Source organism: Haplochromis burtoni, unplaced genomic scaffold (genome assembly GCF_018398535.1).
Source record: "Haplochromis burtoni strain Fernald_Lab_line unplaced genomic scaffold, NCSU_Asbu1 Contig_610, whole genome shotgun sequence".
Lineage (NCBI taxonomy): Eukaryota > Metazoa > Chordata > Actinopteri > Cichliformes > Cichlidae > Haplochromis > Haplochromis burtoni.
The window spans coordinates 165703-184459 of record NW_024582971.1 but is presented as its reverse complement, the minus strand read 5'-3'; the positions used below and the strand labels follow the sequence as shown (position 1 = coordinate 184459).

The 18757-nt window shown below is 38.4% G+C and overlaps 2 protein-coding genes across 2 annotated transcripts in view; both read left to right on the top strand.

The window, feature by feature from the left end:
- LOC102294450 (adhesion G-protein coupled receptor G2) overlaps nt 1-6056 on the top strand; it is a 16748-nt gene extending 10692 nt beyond the window's left edge. Inside the window, exons 2-11 of the mRNA XM_042214783.1 lie at nt 8-95; nt 751-876; nt 1629-1674; nt 1834-1928; nt 2023-2138; nt 2440-2708; nt 2789-2873; nt 3096-3225; nt 4346-4502; nt 5293-6056. Coding sequence (XP_042070717.1) covers nt 8-95; nt 751-876; nt 1629-1674; nt 1834-1928; nt 2023-2138; nt 2440-2708; nt 2789-2873; nt 3096-3225; nt 4346-4502; nt 5293-5387 — 1207 coding nt within the window. The 3' untranslated portion in view covers nt 5388-6056. The remainder of the gene's footprint in view (nt 1-7; nt 96-750; nt 877-1628; nt 1675-1833; nt 1929-2022; nt 2139-2439; nt 2709-2788; nt 2874-3095; nt 3226-4345; nt 4503-5292) is intronic.
- Nucleotides 6057-6269: 213 nt separating this feature from the next.
- On the top strand, nt 6270-17705 carry LOC102294946 (adhesion G protein-coupled receptor G3). The gene is made up of 14 exons (XM_005948581.2): nt 6270-6346; nt 7062-7121; nt 8770-8988; nt 9106-9265; nt 9596-9746; nt 9929-10051; nt 10221-10346; nt 10763-10811; nt 12100-12206; nt 12416-12531; nt 12621-12889; nt 15551-15656; nt 16730-17058; nt 17147-17705. Exons 2-14 carry the CDS (start codon nt 7070-7072, stop codon nt 17257-17259), a joined length of 1920 nt encoding a protein of 639 aa, XP_005948643.1. The 5' UTR covers nt 6270-6346; nt 7062-7069; the 3' UTR covers nt 17260-17705.
- The last annotated feature ends 1052 nt before the right edge of the window (nt 17706-18757 follow it).

The window sequence follows — 18757 nt, the reverse complement described above, 5'->3', positions numbered from 1 at the left end:
CCAACAGGAGAGTACACGTTCGACTACCAAGAGAAGTTGGAAGAGGGGGGAACAAGATTATCTTTTCCATGCTTAAGTTTGCTGAAACAGCCAGCGTGAGAGACTATACTTTGTTATGTATTATAAAAAAGACATGAGCAAATAGTCCTACCCATGTATACTTACTATGTAAATTTAAACTCCCACTTACTTTGGTTTGGCCAGTAAGATTTTTTAGCAAAAATATAATGTTAATATTAACTTACATTAGCGTTTTTGGTATTGCCTTACTTGGTTTTTGAACATGATTAGTTTTAAAACTGGAATTATCTTTTAATGTGGTTTAGTTTATAGCTCATGTTTGCAGTTCTCCTATACATCCAAATACACTGATTAGGGGGGAAAAAACTCCACCATATAGCACCTTTACTTTCTTTTAACCACATGAGAACAAACCACATCAAATTGAATGAATAAAAGTCAATTTATTAAAAAATTCTGAATATTGGATCAGCATTTTTGTTGCAATTTTTTTTATTTAACTTTAGCAAGCTAATAAATCTACTAAAAGACAACTTATCAAACTACATAGACACAACTTGCAGGTTTAGTACAATGAAGTTTATTTACAATTAATGTTGCACAAAAAACAGAATATGTCCACAAACACAGACAGACTGATAGAGAAAAGAGGGGAGAAATGGTAGACAGCAAAGCAAGTAAAGAAAAACTTTCTACAAGCCAACTTGATGAACTTGTGTTGTATTGCAGAGCATGGTTGGAACCTTCCATGAAGTTTATGATCAACGACTGGTTGGCCTAAGTGTGCAGGGCAAGAAAATATCAGGACTACAAGAGCGCTTCAACATCACCATGAATTTCACCACAACAATAAATGTAACTCCTGATTTAATTCAATATTTTACTCCAGTCTTACTTTCTATACCTTTATATCATTGTTAAAACAACATATCAGGTTTATTAGTTGTTAAAACACATGTATGTATGCTGTATTGCATAAGATGTAAAATGATCGCCATCTCACAATGCTGTGATTGCAGCTATTCCCCAAATCTGTATGAATGGTGCTCATGGCCACTGATCAGTGGATACTGATCAATGGTCATCGCAATTTGCATATTAGTGATCAAGAAACAAACCTCACAGCCCGTTTTTGGTCAGTGGTGCTGGTTTTTTCCTTATGAGAATGTTCTCTTCGTAACATTCGGGAAACCTTCTTCAATCTGGGCTGAAGAAGTCACTTTGATGAATGATAAAACGTTTGTACCACTGAAAATGTTACATTCAGATGAACAGAAGCAATTTTTGGGGGGATATAAATGTTAGAAAAAAGATATGCACTCACCAACGACTTCAGTAAGGACACCTTACAAGTGGACCCTGGTTTTTCATTAGAACTGCATTAAATAGAGACTGAATGAAGTTTTTATTCCCATCTACTAATATTATTTTATTATTACATTATCATAGCACAAGGTTCGGTTGGGTTTCCATAAACACAGGTGGTAGACACATATTCTCCAAAGAGCTACTGTTCACTTTCTTACTTTAAGTACTTTTCTTGACCATGGTTAAATGCACGCATGAACAGACACGCATATATAAACACAATATTTTTTGTGCCATAGGAAACCCAAGAGCCATCCTGCCAGTTTTTAAATTTCACAGCAAAGAGTAAGTAACCAAGCGTCACTATTCAATAGTAATCTATAACACATTGTTTGTGTTTGTATTTCTCAATTGTGGTTTCACTCAGCATCAGGAATTTGTGGTGATGTCATTCAGCTATCACAGCAACTCATGCATAATGGTCCTGTTTGTTTGACTTACCAGATTTCAGTAAGGAGGGCTGCCTTACCCTGTGGACACGTGGTCAGGGTAATGTTACCTGTTCCTGTGACCACTTCACATACTTTGCTGTGATCATGGTAGAATTTACCTTTTTCATGATAAAAAGGGGCTTTACAACCATTTATCCATGCTACATCTCTAACTGTAACAATGTGTATGTATTCTCCTCAGGTATATACTTCCATCTCACTTAAAGACCAGAAGATTTTATCATACATTACTATAACTGGCTGTAGTCTTTCACTTTGTGCCCTGGTCATTGCTGTATTGCTCTTCATCACAAATAGGTATTATTCCCACCTTCATCATCCCCCCCCTTTCACATCTTCAATATGTGGAATCAGTATCAGTATCTTTAGTTTCTGCTCCCTTTTCCTTTTACCTTTTTGCTGGTCTTCTTCTTTTCATTAATTTAAAAAGGAATGCAGTCATCCTCTCTTACATTCCTTCTCTTTTCTTTTTTATTTCATTTCTCTCATCAAGTAATTTTTTTATTCTTCCACTTAATTTCCCTACAAACATGATATGACCATTAACTTTACACAAAAGTTATCACTTACCACAGATACCTTCTCCCCTCTCTGACAGAAAACTCAGAGAAGATATCTCTATGAAGGTCCACATTAACCTTGTAATTGCTCTGATTCTCCTCAATCTGCACTTCCTGCCCAGTCACATGGTGGCAGCAGAGTCCACCACATGGCTTTGTTTTTACATGGCTCTTGCCCTTCACTACTCCCTGCTGGCTGCTTTCAGCTGGATGGCCTTGGAGGGATTCCACCTCTACCTTCTCTTTGTAAAAGTTTTTGACACCTATGTCAGCAGATACCTGCTCAAAGTCTGTGTGGTGGGATGGGGTAAGTGGAGCACTTTAAACAGCAAGTTGTCTTCACCAGTCTGCAAACCTTTGTCTGACTGATCAGTTTGTGTGTTTCAGGTGTTCCTGCAGTCATTGTGTCATTGGTGGTGATCATAGACAGAGAGTTTTATGGCTACATCTCTATCTCCCCTGAAACTGCAGTGTAAGAAACAAATTTGCATGCATGTAAAATCTAACCTTACTTCACATTTATAAGGTGATTTGCATGTGCATCAAAATTTCTATGTATTTGCATGTCAGGGAGGAAAATGTGTCTAATTTGTTTAAAATACACTGCATGTCCTACATTTCTGTTACAGAATGCTTTTCTAGCTTTTCAGTGTGAGACATTAAATCATCATCTGTTTCTGTTCATTCTCTTTAGATGCTTTATAAACAATCAAATGGTGAAAATGGTGACTACAACGGGACTGTTCCCCTTTGTGTTTCTCTTTAACATGTTAATGTTTGCAGTGACAGTCAAACGTGTTTTCTCTGTTGGACAAAAAAAAAAGGTAAATTTGTCAAAAAAATCTTTAAATTACTTCATTTCTAAATCCTCCATGTCAGCCTGTCCCTTGGAAACCCCAGACCAACTGGTCTTGCCAACATTATTCCTCATTTTTCAATTTAAAATGGATCTGCCCGGGACCTCCTCCAGGTGGGACATGCCTGGAACACCCAGGAGGCATCCTGTCAGATTCCCCTATCACCATAACTGGCTCCTTTCCATGTGGAGGAGTAGCAGCTTTACACTGAGCCCCTCCCAAATGGCTAAGCTCCTCACCCTATGTCTAAGGGAGAGACCAGCCACCCTGAGAAAAAACTTAGAAAGCTCATTTCTGCCATTTGAATCTGTGATCTCTTTCAGTCACTACCCAGAGCTCATGACCGTAGGCGAGGGAAAGGATGTAGTTCGACCAGTAAACTGAGTGCTTTTCTTTTACGCTCAGCTCTCTTTTTACAATGACAAGCCGGTACAGCGCCCGCATCACTACTGCTGCAGCACTAATCCATCTGTCGACTGTCCCACAATTCTCAATTGAAAACAAGAACTCGAAATATAATATAACTTCTTTACTTCACTAATTATCTCATCTGTAACCCAGGGCGGGCACTCCAGGTTGAGGGGCATGGCCTCAGACTTGGAGCTACTGATTCTCATTCCTACTGCTTCACAGTTGGTTATGAACCACTCCAGTGCAAGCTAGAGGCCACCACCCGATAAAGCCAACAGAACCCTATTATCTGTGAAAAGCAGAGATGAAATTCTGAGATCACCCATGTGAAAGCCTTCCAGCACTTGGCTATGCCTGTCCATAGAAATTATGAACAAAATTGGTGCTAAAATGACAGCCCTGGGTCCAACGCGGACCGGGAACAAGTCTGACCTATTCCTGCCATTGTGAACCAAGTTATTGCAATGGTTGTCTAATTTTAAATATTCTGAAGAAAGTTATTTACTGGTAATATTTTAAAATATGTTTTTAAAGCTTAAAACATTTCTATTAAAATCAGACTCTATAAATGAACAAGTGCATCTGGAGAACACAATTTTAAGCAATTTTGAAAACATTTTGTGGTCATCTGTGTTTTTTTTAACCTGCTGTGTCATGTTTCATTCTGGTAAATCAGCTTGGGCAGATTATCCATACCAAAGTCATCAAAAGTATTTGTCGCCTGTTGGGAGTCGTCGCACTGCTTGGCCTTACCTGGGGCCTGGCTTTCTTCTCATTTGGAGAGCTGACCACTCCTAGCCTCTACCTCTTCTGCATCCTGAACTCATTGCAAGGTCTGTACAGTCTGCTGCTATGTGTGTTTCTGTCAAAGGGAATAATGAGGATTAGCTTATTGATTCCCACCCAGTATCCAGTAAGGGTCCTGGCTAGACCACCCATATTGAAAACCAAGCCCTGGAATGGCGCAGCTACATCTGCAGCCTGTCTGCAACTCAGACACAAAACATTTAATTCTTCCCGTCTCACCACCATGGGAAGCAGAGCTTTTAGCTGCTATGCTCCCAGGCTGTGGAACTCTCTACCCCCAGATATAAAAAACACTGATTCTCTCCCCCAGTTGAAATCCCTACTAAAACTCCTATATTCAAATCTGCATATTCACTGTGAATCTATTGCTTGTTTATTCTATCTTGTGCTTTTGTTTTTATTGTTCTTCATTATGTCATTGTTCTATTATGTGTTCTATTTTATTGTAAAGTGTCCTTGGGTGTCTTGAAAGGCGCTTCCAAATAAAATGTATTATTAGTAGTAGTATTATTATTATCAGTGTTATTATTGCATGTTGTTCTGTGTATGATTGTGTTTGTGATGAATAAAGCTTGTTTGTTTGAAACTGAACAAAATTTTCCAACAAGGCCACTTGTTAAAGTGCACATGCTATCCATTTCATAGACATTACTTCGAAATACATTATTGTATGCAGTAGATTTTGACTTTTCATGTGTATAAATGAACAGTAACCTAACACAGTTGACTTATCAGTTTATTTGAATTAATTGCACACTCCTCACACTTCCTGGACTCTGATCCTTTGCCTAACACACTCTTCTTTGTGCCACACAGGTTTCTTCATCTTCCTGTGGTTTGTGATGTCAGTGAGAAAGTCCCAAAACTCTGCTAAACAGACGAGCATTGAAACACGTAGTAAAAGCAACTAGATTAAACACAACTGGAAAAATACCAAAAGGTGTGCTGGTGAAATATGCAACATAGGGCTGAAATCTGACAGTAACAATTTTGTTTTACTTCTGGATTTTATATGCACGGCAATTTACCATAACTGGCAGGAGCTGATTCTAAATGATGAAAATAAATGTAATAGTATGAAGATTTTGACAGTTCTGCTGCTTTATTTGAAACTTTCTTGTTTATATAAATCTTTGTGGAAAAGGGGTTATCATTCCAAAATAAAGCTTAAATAGGATGACAACATCCTATTTAAACTTTTGAGAGTAAAAGTTGCCATACTGAAGAGAATCTAGAATGACTAGATTCCAGGTCCGACTGGATTGTCAAGAGGACAATCATCGATTATTCATATTTTTCCCTTGAAGTCACCTGTCCTCTTTTTTTCGATTGCACACAGAGCTGATCTTGCTTTTAAATGCAGTTCACCCTCCACTGGTTTAGTGCTTTGAGACATTTTGATATAGTTATGTTGATTACACCATTGTGAATTTACGGCATGTTTCCTTATAATCCAGCTTTGAGATTATTAGAAATTGTGTTAGTTATTTTATGTTTTGAACTTTTCTGTGCCAGTTTGTACATCTGAACATGCTCAATGCATTGCTAACTCATAAAAGCTACAGTGTCAGTGTGAATAATAAAAAAAATGATATTTTTTTTGCTTTGCTTGTTTGTTATATTTCATAATATTTCTATTAACAGACCTAGTTTAGAAAAGACTGATGTCAGACTCCAAACTCCACTGAAAATAGTTTTTAGAACTGCAGTCATATTATTGCCCCCATAAAGAACATTTGCCTAAAACAAATACCTCCCAAAGACCACACAGAAGCGCCTCTTAAACATTAAACACATAGTCACTCAGGCAGATTACTGGTGACTGTCTGGTCCATCGTGCTCACCTCAGAGATGTTGACTGAATGTTAAGGTAAGTCTTTCTTTATTTTCTCATTATTTATTTCTTTGTGTGCTTTGTATCAAATACAAAAAAGACATACATTCAAAAGTGAATTTTAGCTAGAAAAAATGTTTAACATCTTTATTAGTTTTGTAATGTATTTCGGCAAACACTTGCTAACTACTAGTCAAGCATTACTAAATCTTGAAAGACTGCAATGCAAACCAGGAATGGAGAAGACTGACCCTTGGACAGTAGCTAAAACCTTTCAAAAGCTGCAACTTTTACTATGAAGGCAAATGGTCCCAATTTCTAGTTTGTGTTGCACTTTTCACAGCATCACTATAGCTGGTCTTGAGGGAAAAAAATAGATCATTGACATTTGGCTGCACCTGTATGACTGAGGCTTTAGCAATTATTTTCCCAGTGATTGGCATCAACCTTCAGAAATTACTTGCAAAGGGTCAGAAAATGCTCAAAATGGTCAATGGATACTTAAAATGAGAGAGAACTTGAGGGTAGGTAAAGATTTGTATGTTTTTTAAAGGACTTGAAGACAGTCAGACAAGTGCATTATTGTTATCAGTACATGCTTTCCAATATGCATATTCGAGCTTACTTCCTACTACCTTCCTCATATATGAATGTTTATTGACATGGATTTTAAATAAAGCTGATTGAAACTCTCTGAAACACATTCATTTTGTTTTATATTTTCTTTTAAATTTATTCCACATATTCACAGGATAAATAATGTTGACCGTACTTCTTTTGCTACTGCTGCACGAATCACTGGCTGACCAAGGTATGAATGTCTGTTTTGTTTGCTCACTCATAGGAATTTATATTTATTTATTATTTATTTATGTATCTATTTATTTATCTAACATTTTTGTGCAGTCTTCAAAAAATAACACAAATACAAATTGGATTTAAAATTCTGGTTCTCACCACTTATTTCTGTGGAATATTTTTTTAAATTTACCTCATATTTTATATTTTCTTCCATTTTTTCTGCCTTGTCGTGTATAAGACCTCATGTTTACATGAAGTCGTTATACCAACCACAAAGATAATTTGTAACACACGATTAAGAAAAATTCTATTATTTTATAATCTTACAATATATAGCACCTTGTGGCGACTGTTGCTGTGATGCGGTACTACTTGTTCATATGTAAAACATTAAAGTTCTAGGAGATTTGGAGGGAGCAAGAACTGCAATCAAGCTCTATTTACAGTTTTTGCTATAACTTGCCTGGAAATTTGTTCTAACTGGCAACAGTTTTTTCACATCTCTGTGGAGGAATTTTGGCCCTTTTTCTTTGCAGAACTGATGAGTAAATTGGAGCGGGAGATTGAGAGACAGATTGGGGCTGCAGCTGCAATGATGTGGATGCTGTATCAATCTGTTGTGGTAAAAGGAGAACTGAGCATAAAAGCGATGCTCTTATTTACCAATCAATCTATGTGCCTCCTCTCACATATGGTCACATTAGGTGTGACCAGCCACTCACCAGCCTCTGTTGGCCTCACCAGCTGTTGTTTATCCGGGGCCTTGAAGTGGAGAGGATGAGCAGCTTTAGGTACCTCACCTGGACACTGAACACCACACAGCTGGTCAAGAAGGCTCAGCAGCGCCTGTATTTCCTGAGGAGGCTGAGGAAATTTGGTATGTCGGCCAAGATCCTCAGCAGGTTCTGCAGCTGCATTGTGGAGAGCACACTGACAAGCTGCATCACTGCATGGTACAGCAGCACTACTGCCATGGACCGCAAACACCTGCAGAGAGTGATAACAACTGCTTGGAAGATCACTGCTGTCACTGCAGAGCACTTACCATCGCAGAGCCCAGAGGAGAGCTGCCTCCATCCCCAAAGACCCCCCACACCCCCAACACGGGCTGTTCACACTTCTGCCATTGGGATGGAGGTTCAGAAGTGTGATATCCAGAACATCTATACTCAACAACTCTTTCTTCCCCATTGCCATCAGACTCTTGAACAGCTGACCTATTTTTGACCAGTAATAATAATTTTTTGCACATCAGGCTGCATATTAAGCCAACATATTAAGCTATAGCTCTTTTGCGCACATCTCTGTTTCACACTTCAATATTTTGTCTCCTTTTCTGTACTTTTGTACTATTTGTATTTTATCTGTTCTATTTCTGTTGTCTATGTTAACCGGCATCTGAGGGTGGACAGCAAAGAAAAAAATTCATTGCACAGAGAAATGCCTTTTTCCCCCTTTGGACACATGACAATAAACACTTTGAATCTTGAAAAATGAAAAAAACTGTGAAATCAGGGAGGGGGCTTAAACTTTTTCACAGCACTATATGTGTACTACTTGGTCTCTCTGGAATAGTTGCTCTTAACTTAACCCTGACTGAACATGTGTAAGTTTATGTGAGTTACATCTTTTTTTTTGTCTTCTGTGTCTGTGCACAGTGTGCCTCACCATTTCTACTTACACCACTGAAATTAATGGAACTAATGCAAGCATCACTGAACATCAAAGTACGGTGGACTGTCAGATGCACTGTCAGACTTCCTGCGTCTTTCTATGCATCCCTGGAGAAAAGGCATGGTTCAATGGTACGTCTTACTGCTTGGATGTTAAGCCTGAAACAACACCTGAAAATGGAACAATTTATCAACTGGGAAAATGTAAGTGTGCTGAAATCTAGTCTGATTAGGATAGAAATTGTTCTGCCGAACTGCTGATTCACAGCCATTCCCACTTGTCCTCTCTTTTTCTTAATCTCTTTCGTGTCTCTTTTCCAGATCACACTTGCTACCTGTACCCATGCCTGAACAGTTCCATCTTGCGACTGATTGATTCACTGGATTATAAACAGAAAAACTTGATAACACTCTTCAACATAAGAAACTCGTGTTTGGACCTCTTCAATAATAATCAAAAACTCAAGTGGACCTTTATAAAGTAAGTAGGAGTCCTGCAGCAGGCACTCCTGCACATGCTGTTGAGTAGGCACATGTATTTGTCTTTTTTTTCCGTTGTTCTATTTTTTCCCTTTAGTACTGTTAATCTTTAGCCCTGTGACCAAAATTGCTCACAGGATGGTTGATCCATCAATTTGGGTCAGACTGAGACATCTTAATGACAGTCGGGTCACCTTGGCACAAATTTCCGTGCCTTCACGTCACACTAGCATTTGTGGCTGCCAAATGCTAGTTCATTTAATGCAAATGTATAAATCTGATTGCAGAAGATGTTCTTTCATTTGCAAACATGTGGATTTTATTTCTGCAGTGAAGAAAGAAAGGCCATCCATACCCTCATAAATAACACCCAGACTGAGGCTGCATTGTCCAGTACCTACAACCAGCAGTACTTGTCTCTGAATGTGATCAACATCAGCAAGGCCCCAGTGAATTCCATAGTGGAAATAGAAGCTCCCCAGGTACACAAGCCAGATGTTGATGAAAAACACAAGGGAATAATATGGACTCAGATAGCATGACAGTGGTTGTTTAAAAGTATTGTCTTTGATCTAGTTACTTATACTGTATGCTTGATTAAAACTACCCTTAAATTGTTCTGCAGAAGGATATAAATGGACTTTTTTTCCCCATCCACTGTTAGCTGCACCCTCAGAACCATTCATTCATCCCTAAGATTTGGCTGCCTGTCGATGCTCTAAAGACCATCCCAGAGGAGAAGAGGATTATTGGCTTGGTCAGCTTCATGTATCACGACCATTTCCAAGTATATCCTAAATCTTTTATACTATTTCAATATGTTTTGATGAACTTTTTTATATTCTCAGTCATGAGCATTATCCCCATTTAAAACAAATTATGTACATAAAACATTTGTATTTATACCATATAATAATGGTCTTTATTTCCTCTCTTACTGTACATTCCTTTGTTAGTTTGATCAGGAAAAGATTTTATCAGTGGTTCTCAGGATAGAGGTGCTGGGGGAAGAGCGCCTCAGAAATCTGGCTTCTCCAATCAAGATGACCTTTAGAGTTAAAACAGACAAAGGTCAACTGGATGTAAGTCTGTTTGTACGGAAATGTTTATTCTTTTAGTTATTGAAAATTTGTAATCGGATTATGGTTCCACAGTGTAATGGTTTACATATTTGTCCAACATGTCAAAAGTCCCTTTGATGCTGTGGCAGTAAAGGCATCTAGCATAACAGTCTGTCAGATCAAACATGCAGTTCCTCCTTGTGATTAAGGGAGCAACTGAGATCACTGTGTCTGATGATCTCGGTGTCTGTTGCCTAATCATACACTGAACCACTAAATTGTGCAACACTAAATGTTCTGACTCATAAAAAGGGGAAAAAAGATGTGACTTGATTTCATCATCATCATAAGTTTTATAGAACTTTTCTTTTACTAGTTTTATTCTGTTTAAGAAGCTTAATTGACTTTGCATTATTAACATTTTTCTAATTTTACAGAATGACTCACAGTTAGTCTGTCACTATTTTGATGAATTTGATGGAAATGGTAAGTATATATCAGTTTTATTGGTTACTTCAAGATGAACACCAAAGTAATGAGATTGGACACATTAATATTTTTTTTACCTAATTATTTGTTAACTGACAATTTGGGGAATCTTTAACTACTGGCTTGATTTATTTACGCTATATTGGCTTTATAAACATGGTGTTTTAAAACTCCTGTGGTTTGGTGTAAGTAAATGGATCCTTGTACGTGAATTAGGACATGTAGTGTAATAGACACAGTGCAACATTGCTGCAGAGACAAGCATAACTGTATTTTGATGCAGTCGTTGTAACCTCTAATCTAATCTTTTGTTGAGAGCTTCCTGTTTTATTTCTGCATGTTCTTCCTGGGGGGGGGGGTTGTATTCAGTATTCTAGCCTCTTCGTACACTCATTTCTACTACACTAATTTCTACTACAAACACACCAACACACCGTTCTGCCCTGCTTCATAGATTGAAACTCGCCCAAAATGCCGCGGCTCGCCTTCTAACTCGTACTGGTAGGCTTAAGTTTATCACCCCAATTCTCTCTGGCTTCCACTGGCTTCCAATTAAATACCGCATTGATTTCAAAATCCTACTGCTCACCTCTAAAACCGTAAATAATATCGCACCTAGCTACTTTATTGATCTCCTCAGTGTGTATATTCCCAGTAGAACACTGAGATCATCTGACCAATTTCGCTTCAGTCGCACCTAACCTCTGGAACAACCTCCCTCATGCTATTCGCTCGTCTGACTAAAGCCAGACCTTCAAGTCTCGATTGAAAACCCACCTTTTTAGTTTAGTCTTCCCGGCTTCCTAGAGCATGCCTTTTAAGTGTACTTTCTTGCCCTCCCCTTTTCCTCTTTTGCTCATATTGTTTTATCGATTTTATCTTTAAGTCTTACTTACTTATCTGCGTACTTGTATGCTTGGTTAATCAATGCCTCCCACCTGCCAACTTATCTGCTTTTGTATTTTGCTACTGTTTTATTGGATTTTGTGAAGCACTTTGGTGTATCTCTGGTTTTAAATGCACTATACAAAAGTTGTATTGTATTGTATTGTATTTCGTCTCTAGATGTGGATGTGTGGATCCACATCTGTGGATGTGCATCCTCAGTTAGGCCTGTGATGGACTGGCGGCCTGCCCCACATTCTATCTCTTGCCTTTTAAAAATTTTGCATATGCTTAAGTGAAGTTAAGAAAGCAGTAATGAAAAGGCACAGATGTATAGATTACTGCACTTAAAATAGGAAAGTGTTCATGTACAAAGAACAAAGTTTTACTTATTTTTTAGGCTCACCCTGGAAAACTGATGGATGTGAGACTCAAAGCTTCAACCAATCAGATGAACAGGACATTGCGTGCTATTGTGACCATACTACACCGTTTGCTGTTCTTCTGGTAAGTTGTTCCTGATGAACTTCTTGTTTTTAGCCGCTTTCAGTTTTAAGATATAAGAAAATAAATCTAATTATAGAGATCTTTATTCAATATGGGTTCCAGAGGTTAGGTGCGACTGAAAATCCCCTATTTCTTAATTTTCTCACATGTTTTTAGATATTGGTAAAAGTAAATATGTAAACTACAGACAATTTTCATCACTTTTGCAGATAAGAGGTCAAATTGCAGCAGTCCACTGGAAAATATTGTCATACATCAGTTACATAGGCTGCGGTCTGTCAGCTTTCTTTACTGCTTTGTCTCTTTTGATGTATGCTTTCAGTCGGTATGTATCATAAAATTAGCATGCATAATAATGTGCTTGTCTGTGGACTTCACATATCTGATTGTTTTTTTTATTTGTCTCCTCTTCAGTAACCACAAACTGGACTACTCACTATCTATTCACGTATCCCTGAGTGGGGCCTTGTTTCTGCTCAATTCATCCTTCCTGCTGACTGAGTGGGGAGCTACACTGGACCTAGAGGGCGTGTGTGTGTTTGTTGCAGCATTCATGCATTACTCCTTGCTCTGCAGTTTCACCTGGATGGCCATAGAGGGACTTCACCTCTATCTAATGCTGATCAAGGTGTTTAACACCTACTACAAACACTACCTACTGAAACTTTCACTTGCGGGTTGGGGTGAGTATTGCAAAATTTTCAACGGTATTTACTACATGAGAAAAGAGGAAAGGGTTTATGAGGAAACTTGCACTGAACCAGAGATCATGTAGACAATGGCTGCAATCACTATTGAATGTGAAAGTATGGGTAGCTACTAGGGCTGGGTGATATATCAAGTTTTTAAATATATCGATATATTTTTATAAGAGATATTTGATGTGACAATATTGTTTATATCGATATAGTCTATGCTATGATATAATTATACTTGTGGAGCTGCAAGTTTACCTCTCTTTCTCCCACTTTTGCCTACGCTACGTTACTCTGACTCCCCTCTCTACTTCACTGAATTCACTAGCTGGGCCCACGTCCTCATATTAGGTTTGACAAAGTACTGTTAGGTAAAAGTGAATGCTTTGACACGAATTGAGCTGCGGTTTGGGGAAGGCCTCGAAGGGGACTGGCGATGGCTCCCAGGCCTGGCCGATCCCCATGCACTAAAGAGAAATGAGGAAGTTAAAGAATTGAGAACAAGGAGGGAGGGAGGAAGGGTGAGGCACGTAAACAACGATCAACTTCTTGCAAGAAAACCATTAATCAGCATATGAACATTAACTGATGCTACTGAAGTGAAGCAGAGCAAAGTTACAGAGATTTTATTAGAGAGCGAAGCAAGCGAATAATGCAGAAAACAGAGCGTTTTAGACGGGAAACAATTCCTGAGAGAGAGAGAGCTCTGCACTAAGCATGATTTTATCATGGTGGAAGCAAAACAGCAAAAGTCAGAGGGAATTCATGACGATGTTTATGTGAAGCGAAATGTGAAGCAATCTTCTTTTGCTGCTGGTTCAGTCAATATTGTTTGGAAGAGATAAAAACCTGCAGCATCAGAATCGAGCGCAAAAAGGACGTAAACACAAAGCTTTCGGCGTGTCCATGCCCGTGCTGTCAGGTGAGAAAGGCGACATCTCACTGATTCTGATTAGTCGGTGGGTCCGCGTTTTGTGTTTACATCTTTGTGCAGAATCCTTGTACCTGCTGTCGTTTACTGTTTTAGCTGTTTGGTGGTTGTTGAAATTTTTTGATGTTTAACCTGAGATTCAGGCGTTTCGGGCAAAATAAATGTATATTTAAAATTTGATTCAGCATTTTAATGAATCGATATCACGCTATCCAAGCTAGAATCGATTTTAATCAATAAATCGATAATCAAAACCCACTCCTAATCCCGACTAAAGGCTGGAGGACTAATAGTATTTTCACCATTTACAACAGCGCCATAAAGTGCAAAATGAAGACTGTGTGAAACTGCGTGCTGTAGACCGCAAAGTCTCCCAGCCTCCTGCCCCAAAACAAACCACCTTACCAAACTCGTATACCGTATTTGTCGGACTATAAGCTTACACTAAAATCCTTTCATTTTCTCAAAAATCGACAGTGTGCCTTATTTATGAATTCCGGTTGTGCTTACTGACCACGGACCGATTTTATGTGGTACACGGCACTCAGAAATCTGTCAAAAATGTTTTAGTACGACTTTGTTAAGCTACATTGCTGCACCACTTGCTGGAATTGTCGGAGCATTATGGCTACCGTAGTCAGGAGCCTCGCAGAGTGATACGTACTGTGCTTCAACGTAATATTGCCGTATTGTGTGTGTGTAAGGACCACAAATGGCACCTGTTAAGAGACATGATTATGAAGCGGATTTCAAACTCAAGGCTGTCAGTCACGCAGTAGAACTTGGGAACAGAGCAGCTGTGAAATCTGTCTGAACCTGCATCGTGAACTACGAACGATTAACCCCTGTATTACGTCCCCTGGCTAGTCTAGGGGGTTGAAGGGACGAACATAAAGGTGGATAGTGAAGGAGGAGCCAAGATAGTAACTTTAAAAGGTTTATTTAATGCTGGTGATGAGATTTGGGTTCAGACTGAGGTATAACTTCAGGGAGAGCCAAGGCCAACATAACAAACAAAACATCCCTGATGTAAAAATAAAAGAAACTTACCTAACTCCAAAGAAACAAAATATACAACCTATAACCATAACCTACCTAACAACACATAAACAGGAGAAAACGGGATGTCAAAACAAAAGGCAGCTTTCCCCTACAAGCAGTCTGAACATGAAAACAACAATGCACATACAAATCACAAAGGCATGCAAGCCTGTACAGGTATGGCAACCAAAATGGCCAGAGGGCACAGAAGCACAGCTCCACAGGCCTTAAGTAGTGCTCTGCTGATTAACAATTAGCCGGACTCTGAGCAGCATCCAATCAGGACAGAGGAGGTGGAGCCTAAACAAAACAAAGAGTTAGTAGGGAGAAGAGACATCCTCCTGGGGGATGTAACACCTCCGAGTCAATTGTGAAGTTTGAGCAGAAGCTGAATAACGCGACTGAAAAAAATCGCACAGTGTATGCCAGCTTAAAGAATATCAATACCAGCCCTAGTAGCCACCCCTTTTGAGATTTCCTTCTACATTCACTGTATGATTAATGAACACTGTTAAAATTGAACAACATCTCTTAGAAATATGTCTGACTTCTTCTGACTCACTTGACTGACAGATTTCCCTAAACTTATGAATGAAGTCTTTCATATGCTGGGTGCCTCTTGGATAGTAAATAACTTGGTGTTAAACTGTGTCTGTGTCTTATTGTGTGCTTCTTAGGTATTCCTGCTGTAATGGTGGCAGTCTCTGTAGGAGTGATGGATTGCAAACAGTTTTATGGAGTTAAACAGATGACCATGGCTGACACCAACCAAACTAGTTCGATGTAAGTAAACCTGCTTTTGGCAAGACTATAAACTAGCACTATGCGCCTTTAGCAATAGGAATCCAAAACCATGACTGAGTTTGCAGGGCAACCTGTCTGCTACACATGACACAGGCCATGTCCACATGAATACGTTTTTATTTGAAAACGTTTTGGCCTTCCATCCACACTGGCAAATGGAGCGTTTTGAAAACACTCTCCAAAGCAGATACATTTGAAAATGCAGTTTTCACGTCGCAGTGTAGACAACGAACCCGGAGCCTTTTCGAAAACGATGACACATTTTAGTCATGTGATACAGTCATGTGACTGACTAAGATAGCGGGGGGCATTATACAGCAGTTGTTTTGTTTGCTCTCGATTTTGACAGCCCTATTAAAGATTAATATCAGTTTGTACAAGCTCCAGAGAGCTTTTCTTCAAATTATTTAATTCACGCTCGCTTTTGCAACTTTGTACTTTTATGTTACTCGCACCAACAACTCCACCTCATTGTTAGTCCATTTAAAAAACTCTGTGCTTTTCCTAAATATTTTGCTGTGACGTTTTAAAGAGCCGCAAAGTAAATAAATGGCAGACAGAAATGAGACAGGGCAAATTGTCTTGCGTTTCATGCAAGCGCAGGACTGGAACGTAAGCGTTTTTGGCCGTTTCAATGTGGATGAACAACTCTGTGAAAATGACTGAAAGCGATAGTGTGGATGCGGAGCGTTTACAGACGTATACCCCGTTTTCAAATTTATCCAGGCTAGTGTAGACGTAGCCACGGTGAGAATTTTCATGCCACACAGACATATTTAAAAACCTGCCTAACATTATGTAGTTTGTAATCAGGATAGCAAATAAATTAAATAACGCACTGGAAAAAATGTTCTTTACAGGATGTTCCTGCCTATTAAAGTAAGATCTGTCTTACAAAGAAGTGCGTACTGCTGAAACCATAAAGTACCAACAACCAAGTTTCATATCATTATGAAATTATACTGTTTCTGTTCTTTGTATGCTGGACTGTAGGCAGACTATGCAGCCACAGATTTTGAAACTGTACTTTGACAGCTCTGCCTGTTTTACAGCTGCTGGATCACTGACGACACCTTCTTCTACTCCTTGAACCTGGTATATTTCACCCTTGTTTTTATCTTTAACACTGGCATTCTCATGGCAGTGGCTTCTAGCATATGTAAGATGAAACAAGTGTTACAGACTACCTTAAAGACAGGAGCCACAGCTAAGGGGAAATTGTGGGGAGACCGAGAGAGGCTTAACGCATCCTGTAAGAGTGGCCTAACATTGTTTGGTCTTACTTGCCTGATGGGTACCACCTGGGGCCTGGCCTTCCTGGGTTCTGGATATATCAACTACCCCATTCTCTACCTTTTCTGCATCCTCAACTCCACACAAGGTCAGTTTAGTGGTTTGTGTCTGTGTGCAAGTGATTTGGGCATTTTGTGTCTGATCTGTTCATTTGTTTCTCTGGTTTTCTTGATAAGGTTTCTTTATCTTCCTGTGGATTTGTCTGTCAGCAAAGAAGCAGAGAAAGAGGGCTAAGGAGGACCGGACATCTTCAGCTCCTGTGAGAACTACAGAAATCAAATCTGATTAGAGTTACTCTCTACCATTTCTGCTCTACATGTAATCTTCTGTTATGTTAGATTTAAAAACACACTGAAATTTTAAATACTATTGCTTTATAGTATGTCTGTATTGTCTATATGATTTAATTTTTTTTCTGTTTATATTCTGTTTATTTATTTTTTCTGTTTAGTCAATCATATATATTTTACCTCTAATATTCTTGATATGTATAATTGAGCAATTTGTATATATTAGAGCTATTTCTTAATTTTTTTTTAAAAAAACTCTGTAACATATTTAATTACTTTAGTCTGTTACTGTTAGTGTCTCGGAGCAACTATAACCCACATAATTTCCTTAGAGATTAAAGTATTCTGATGTATGCTTCTGAATAAAGTTGTACATGATATATGGTAGATTGGTAATGGACTGATTCTCATATAGCGCTTTTCTACTCTCCCGGAGTACATAAAGCACTCTATACAACATGCCTCATTTACCCAAGCACTTCTAAGCTCAAGTGCAAACTAATCTACATTCACACTCCAATTAACATATCAGAGGGCAACTTGGGGTCAGTATCTTGCCCAAGGATATTTGACATGCAGACTGGGGAAGCCAAGGATCAAACCGCCAACCTTCCAATCAGTAGCTGATCTGCTCTACCACATGAACCACAACCACCCCACTGAAGTGTTATTAAGTTTCTATGGGCCTGAACACATGATTAACTTTGCCCTTTTCATACTTTCTCACACGACACACTGAAGAATTAGACCATTTCTTCAAAATGTAATATGCTAGTGAAAAATATCTCTGTATCCATCCAGGTTAATGTTAGGTTAACTGTGCTTTCATTTCAGCACATGCACCAATAGCCCAGTGACCTTTGGACAACCCCCTGTCAAATAGATAACAATTCTTTATAAGACCGATTTATAATATAGTGATGTCATCAGTGTGATAAGTCGGTCTGACTGATTTATTCAGAATTCATTGAGATATGTAATACCATGCATATGATAAACAATTTACCGAACTGTGGATTTTGCAAAGCTGACCAAGTGAACTAATATTAACATCTGGAAAAGATCCGGAAAAAGAGTAAAATAGATCCATTGCAATGAACTCCTTATGGAGATTTAACTTTTCTTCCTTTCCTGGTGTGGTCCAGAGAGACTCAATTTTTATTATTACAGCATTTAATGCACCATTTATTCCAGACTTCAAATAAAGGGTGCAACAGTGGTCTGTTTTCAGTTTGACATTTTTTAGAGGAATCAACTTTCTTAACTTCTACATGTTTAAATCCTCAGTTCTTTTCTCAACCTCAGTTATATATATATATATATATATATATATATATATATATATATATATATATATATATATATATATATATATATATATATATATATATATATATTATATATGTATATATATAAAGTTTTGTTTTAATAGTTCTCTGAGGTTTGGCCAAAGGGGCATAAGGTAAGAGATGAGAATTCCGGAGTAAGTACTCAAAA